Source organism: Azolla caroliniana, unplaced genomic scaffold (genome assembly GCF_043228905.1).
Source record: "Azolla caroliniana isolate FFs.n. ecotype wild unplaced genomic scaffold, voAzoCaro1.0.p SCAF_4, whole genome shotgun sequence".
In the NCBI taxonomy this organism is placed as follows: domain Eukaryota; kingdom Viridiplantae; phylum Streptophyta; class Polypodiopsida; order Salviniales; family Salviniaceae; genus Azolla; species Azolla caroliniana.
The window spans coordinates 12,915,312-12,921,898 of NW_028230439.1; the positions used below are offsets into that span (position 1 = coordinate 12,915,312).

At 37.3% G+C, this 6,587-nt stretch overlaps 1 protein-coding gene across 1 annotated transcript; it reads left to right on the forward strand.

The window, feature by feature from the left end:
* Nucleotides 1-21: 21 nt before the first annotated feature.
* On the forward strand, nt 22-5,989 carry LOC147865103 (WD repeat-containing protein 26 homolog). Its single transcript, XM_087317845.1, has 4 exons — nt 22-999; nt 3,983-4,084; nt 4,166-4,789; nt 5,236-5,989. The coding sequence occupies exons 1-4, from the start codon at nt 127-129 to the stop codon at nt 5,467-5,469; spliced, it is 1,833 nt and encodes a 610-aa protein (XP_087173971.1). The 5' UTR covers nt 22-126; the 3' UTR covers nt 5,470-5,989.
* The last annotated feature ends 598 nt before the right edge of the window (nt 5,990-6,587 follow it).

Below are 6,587 nucleotides of genomic sequence, written 5' to 3' on the forward strand. Positions count from 1 at the left end.
ATACATACATACAAACGCACGAAAAATAATTTCTCCGTCTCTCTCTCTCTCTCTTGCAGGGATCTTCATTCTTTGCCATATTTCCGTGTCTTTTTATGGACGTAAAGAGGTGAATTCTGTCCTTTAATGGGCGGTGTAGATGATTGTGGTTCACCGCCTTCAAAACGTTTGAAGCATTTGGCACATATTTTTGCAGAAGAACCGTCTCCATCTTTGCTAAGCTTTAATCCATCTATGGCCAGATCAATATACCACACAGAATCCTTTTCTTCTTCCTCGTCATCATTGAAATCTTCATCTTTGTCCTCTTCTTCTTCTTTGCTTCCATCTGTTCATCCAGAGATTGAAGAAACTTTGCTTGGGGTCAATGGTCTAATCCGAAAGACAGAATTTGTGAGAGTGATAACACAATCCTTGTATTCTTTAGGTTATTGTAAATCAGCCTCTCTTCTAGAGCAAGAATCTGGAATTCCATTACAATCTCAAGCCATTTCGAGTTTTCAAAACCTTATTCTTGAAGGAAAATGGGATGAGAGCATAGATTCTTTGAAGAATCTCGAAATTGAAGACACAAAGAATCTAAATTCTGCAGCTTTGCTCATTTTGGAGCAGAAATATATTCATCATTTAAAGAAAGGAAACATATCTGAAGCTCTTAAAACACTTCGAAATGAGATCGCTCCTTTGCAAACGGATAAAGAAAAGCTTCATTCTATGGCATCTTGTTTGATATGTCCGGATAGAATCGAAACTCTTCATTCAGTTGTCAGAAAGAATTCCAATTCTTGTGTTGATTTTCGACATAAAATCTTAGAAATTCTCCAAGGGATTCTATCACCTTCTGTTATGATACCGGAGAGGAGATTGGAGCATCTTTTGGAACAATGTTTGAAGGACCAAATGAACGCTTGCACTTATCACAATTCTTCAGATCAGACCGTATCCCTCTTGACTGATCATCAGTGTCATAGAGATCAACTTCCAACTCAAACAATTCAGGTTCTTATTTCTGAGATATATGTTTGTCTGAGATAAGTGAATATTAGAAAATCATACTTTTGGACAGTTTAGGAACCCTTTAGTTGAGTTTTGCAGTATCGTAATGTTAGATCATCTGTTAAAAACACAGCATGCTAGTACCAATGTTTGCTGTTTTCCAGTATCTTTATGTGAGATCATCTGTTAAACGCACCAAGCTAGTATCAATGTTCGTTTCACAAAGCAATTATGTTGTTGCATGTATTTTGCCATCCTTTGATATTGGATTCTCCAGGGACACAATGTGTTACTTGAATTGCTTGCAATATTTCATAAATAAAATATGTTTGTTGAATGTGTTTTTCAATACAGCTACCAAATCCAGGCTTATAGGAGTGTATTTCACTTATTCATGGTGAATTTAGTTTCTTTGATTGGACTGAATGAATCTACATAGTGTATGCGCAAATGCAACAAAAATTTCTATCAATATAAGGTGCTGGCTTAGCACCCCTCTTCACTGGCATAGAGGGAACACACATTTTCCTATATTGCAGGTAAAACAAATGGATGCATCCATTGTTCGACAATCAAGTAGATCACCTCTTGCTATATCTTGACAAGGTGCATTTGTCGAATATTCTGTGATACTTTTTGTTTTGGAAGGGGGTCAGTGTTTAACCTCCTGTCTTCTGGAAATATCCACTGCTGCCAAAGAGTTTACACAGAGATGTGCTTATTCTTGTAAGACAAAACTCTGGCATAGAACATGCATGAAAGGCATAGGACATCATACAACAGGATCATAGAAACTTTTTGACCCAAGAACAAAATTTGCAAAGAAGGTCAATACGTTTGACACTTGATACATCTAAAACCAGGATAAAATAGAATTTATACACTTTCTTTCTTTTACATTGGACATATTGTATGGACGTGAGCTTCACCTTAAGATTGTTAATGACAATACGTTTGACACTTGAAGGATTCCATGGCATCTTCTACATTGTGGTATGAATGAATTGGTTAATTGCTCGTTCTGACCACAAGTTTCAAGAAGGTGCTGCCATCCATGTTACGAATGACCTTGTGGATTTCTTTTACATTGGATATATTGTATGGACGTGAGCTTCACCTTGAGATTGTTAATGCCAATATGTTTGACACTTGAAGGATTCCATGGCATCTTCTACATTGTGGTATGAATGAATTGGTTAATCGCTTGTTCTGACCACCAGTTTCAAGAAGGTGCTGCCATTCATGCTACGAGTGACCTTGTGGATTTCTTTTACATTGGATATATTGTATGGATGTGAGTTTCATCGTGAGATTGTTAATGACAATACGTTTGACACTTGAAGGATTCCATGGCATCTTCTACATTGTGGTATGAATGAATTGGTTAATTGCTCGTTCTGACCACCAATTTCAAGAAGGTGCTGCCATTCATGCTACGAATGACCTTGTGGATTTCTTTTACATTGGATATATTGTATGGATGCGAGCTTCACCTTGAGATTGTTAATGCCAATATGTTTGACACTTGAAGGATTCCATGGCATCTTCTACATTGTGGTATGAATGAATTGGTTAATCGCTTGTTCTGACCGCCAGTTTCAAGAAGGTGTTGCCATTCATGCTACGAATGACCTTGTGGATTTCTTTTACATTGGATATATTGTATGGATGTGAGCTTCATCGTGAGATTGTTAATGACAATACGTTTGACACTTGAAGGATTCCATGGCATCTTCTACATTGTGGTATGAATGAATTGGTTAATTGCTCGTTCTGACCATCACTTTCAAGAAGGTGCTGCCATTCATGCTATGAATGACCCTGTGGATTTCTTTTACATTAGATATATTGTATGGACGTGAGCTTCACCTTGATATTGTTAATGACAATGTGTTTGACACTTGAAGGATTCCATGGCATCTTCTACATTGTGGTATGAATGAATTGGTTAATCGCTTGTTCTGACCACCTGTTTCAAGAAGTTGCTGCCATTCATGCTACGAATGACCTTGTGGAGAAGACTTAATTAAATCTGTGAATAAAGGAACAACCGTGAGACCTAGTTTAATAACCACTGCAGGTTCCTAATTGGTTAAGTGATCATAATTGATTTATCATTCATGAGCCCCCATCATATAGTCTTTCAACTATATTACAGTTGCCCATATATAGTTGAGGAAAACCAACTATTCCAAAATGTCCTATCAGAGCTCCAATGTTTCTAAACGCTCTTAAAACCTGGTTGTATGCCAATAATTTTGTACATAGGATTGGCAATTACTAGCCAGAAGGATTGAACATGTAGGAATTCCAGCCATAGCTAACACGAAATGTGAAGAGTGCAGAGGAATTGTTGGAGAAGCAATTTGCTCACTGCTTCTTTTACCATGCAAGGGGATAGTTGTGTATGCACAGAAGGTTGAGCTGCATTTGTTTGAATAATAGGCTTTGCAATGTCTTGTCTTGCAGAAACAAGCTCTTGCCGTTGTGCCTCTCAAGACTCTAGCTATTTTGTTTCCTTTTGAGATATGGAAGGGCCATGCATGTACTACCTAAATTTGCTTTTCATATCAGCCTCTGAAATTAAATTACAACAATCAAGGATTGTATCTTGAGCACGATCTCATCCTTACTTGATGCTGTTGGGCTAGACTCACCATCTTCATAGCAAGACCACCAGATTCATCCAGTGCTTGAGTTTTGTGATTAGAAGAGGAAACCTCTTCCACAATATTTTCTCTGTTTCTAGCCATTGGCTGCAAAGTCACTCTCTCAATTCTTCCACCAGCATCTAAACGTGTGTCACTTTATAATGTTAAAGGCTTTGGAAGATAGTTTGCATGTGCATTGGTTGTTTAAATAGATGGTCTGTCAGTCTCTAAGATTTTGCAACTAGAACCTTATTTGTATTCTAGGAAGTCAAATTATATCGGTAATTCTTTTACTTTTAAAAGAATAATGCTAAGGTCAGGCTCCCCTGCCTCAGATTTTGGAAGACCATGAGAATGAAGTCTGGTTTTTGCAATTTTCTCACAATGGGAAGTTTTTAGCTTCTGCATCAAAAGACCACACAGCAAAAATTTGGGAGGTAACCTCTTGAATTTTTTTTTATTACCCTTAGAATGCAATTTCAGAATGTTATTTTATTTACATATTTTTTATTGATCAGGTGGTGAGTGAAGACATTGTCAATCTGAAGTGCACTTTGGTAGGCCATGAAGAGGCCATTTCTTTGGTTTCTTGGAGTCCTAATGATCAAATGATTTTGACTTGTGGCCATGAAGAAGTGGTGAAATTGTGGGATGTTGAGTCTGGAATATGCAAACTCACATTTGACAAGCCAACTAAGAATTTTACTGCATGTGCATGGTTCCCAGATGGGAAGCGGTTCATCTCAGGTGGAGGTGACAAATATATTTACATATGGGATGTAACTGGAAGACAATTGGATAGTTGGAAGGGGCATAGCGAACATCATATCCATGACATGTCTGTGACCCCAGATGGAGGTCGGATTATTACTATCAGTGACAAGCATATTAGGATTTATAATCTGGAGACAAAATTAGAACAAGTAATTAGTGAAGAAAAATCTGTGACATCCCTTTCACTCTCTGGAGATGGGAAATTAGCACTAGTGAACCTTTTGAACCAAGAAATTCATTTGTGGGATATTGAAGATAACCGGCTACTATCAAAATACGTTGGACATAGGCAAACCCGCTATGTCATCAGGTCATGCTTTGGGGGAGCTAATCAAGCCTTCATTGTAAGCGGTAGTGAAGACTCACAGGTTAGTTTTAACTTGATGCCTTCACAAACTGAGCAAGGAAAATAAAAATTATAAGGGGATGACAATACCATATCCTCAAGTGTTTCCTCAATAGCCCTAGGTATTATTATTTCCCCAAATGCCATTTTCAACCCTCTCTCGAGCAATTAGGTCTGCTATTTGAGCAGTTATGTTGTCAATTCTTCCCTTTTTTCTCTATTGTGTTTGTTAATTTTAGCAATGATATGGTCAACTCGTTCCTCCTCCCTTTAAGGGTTGATCAAGGGAACCTGGGGAAATAACAGACGAATGAGCATTTGGGAAATAAAGAAACACTTGGATATTTCAGGGTTTTTCCATTATAATAATGCTGAAACACAAATCGGACATTCCTAATGTTGCACAGTTGATGCTTATATTATGCTGAAAACTAATTGCTTGACTATAGCTGGTTATGAATATTACAGGTGTACTTATGGCACAGGAGAAAGGGTGAACTTTTGGAGGTATTGCCTGGTCATGCAGGGACTGTTAACTGTGTCAGTTGGAATCCGACTAAACCCTCGATGTTTGCATCTGCTAGTGATGATTATACAATACGCATATGGGGCTCAAAAAAGCTCAAATTGATTGCAAAGGAATCAAGTGCTAGCAATGGTGATGTTCATGTGGGGAATGGGTTCTCCACACCATGTTTTTGATTAAGTTTACACCCAAAGGTTTCCTCCTTATTGCCAATGTTTCAATGTCTTTTTTTGGTGCCTCATGTGATTTAGCAATTTAAGTTGTTCTCTCCTGGTTTGTGTAGGGGATAAAAATATATAACCTTTCAGCACTGGAGCTCTTTTTATCCATTGCAAACAGATAAAATAGAACCTCAGGATGAGTTGTTGGCATCTTTCTTCTCAGCATGCTTTGCAAGGTGACTTGTTTCATTGAACCCAAACATATTCATTGCACTGGTTTGGTTGATATGAAACTTGTTTGTTATACGAGGAATATCATACTTACAAAATGGGTTCAACAAATGAGGTATATTGTTGCTAAAGGCAAGTGGAACTCGCGATGTCTCAATGTCCATGTTCTAATGCATCTACATTCTCTCTATCTTGAGATGAAGTACATATATCTTTAGAGCTAACGTCAGTGTGATAAACCCAAAAAACTGTTTCTTGTTTCTGCTGCAATGTTTATTGTAGTAATTCATTTATGAATTTTTCAGTGTTAATTGTCTTACCTCATTCTGTGATATTCAATAGTGATAAAGAAAATATTGCCTCTCAATGAAGGTTGAATTGTTCTTTATTATGCATTTGCTTGAAATGTGGATAATCAAATGTGTTGGTTGCCACAGTAATTTCAACATGTTGGTCCAATGTTTGGATTGTTTATTGAGGATATGGTTTTTGTTTCACGTTTATCATTCATGGACTCAATTGAGTATCATTTCGGGAAAGTTCCTATTCAATTCTTTTATCTCCCTACTCCTTGATGAATGAGTGATGTTTTTATCAATGAAATGTGTCTCATCTCTTCTTTATTTGATGTTTTTTGTCATTGATGATAATTTTAGAGGATAATGTAAGCCTACGGCAATCAATCTTCCATATGTATAAGGATGTGTTAAGCACCTCTCATCTGTAGTACAAACAATGAAGACATTGGCAATGACAAGGTCATGAGAAGAAGACACATCTCAAACCTTTAGACCAAAAGGCCACCCCAATTTGAAATGGGATACTACCCGTTAAAGGTTGTGTAAAAGAGCTATGAAAGTCACTTTCTAAGTGACTTTTTAGCTTCTTTCCACAAGCTTAAA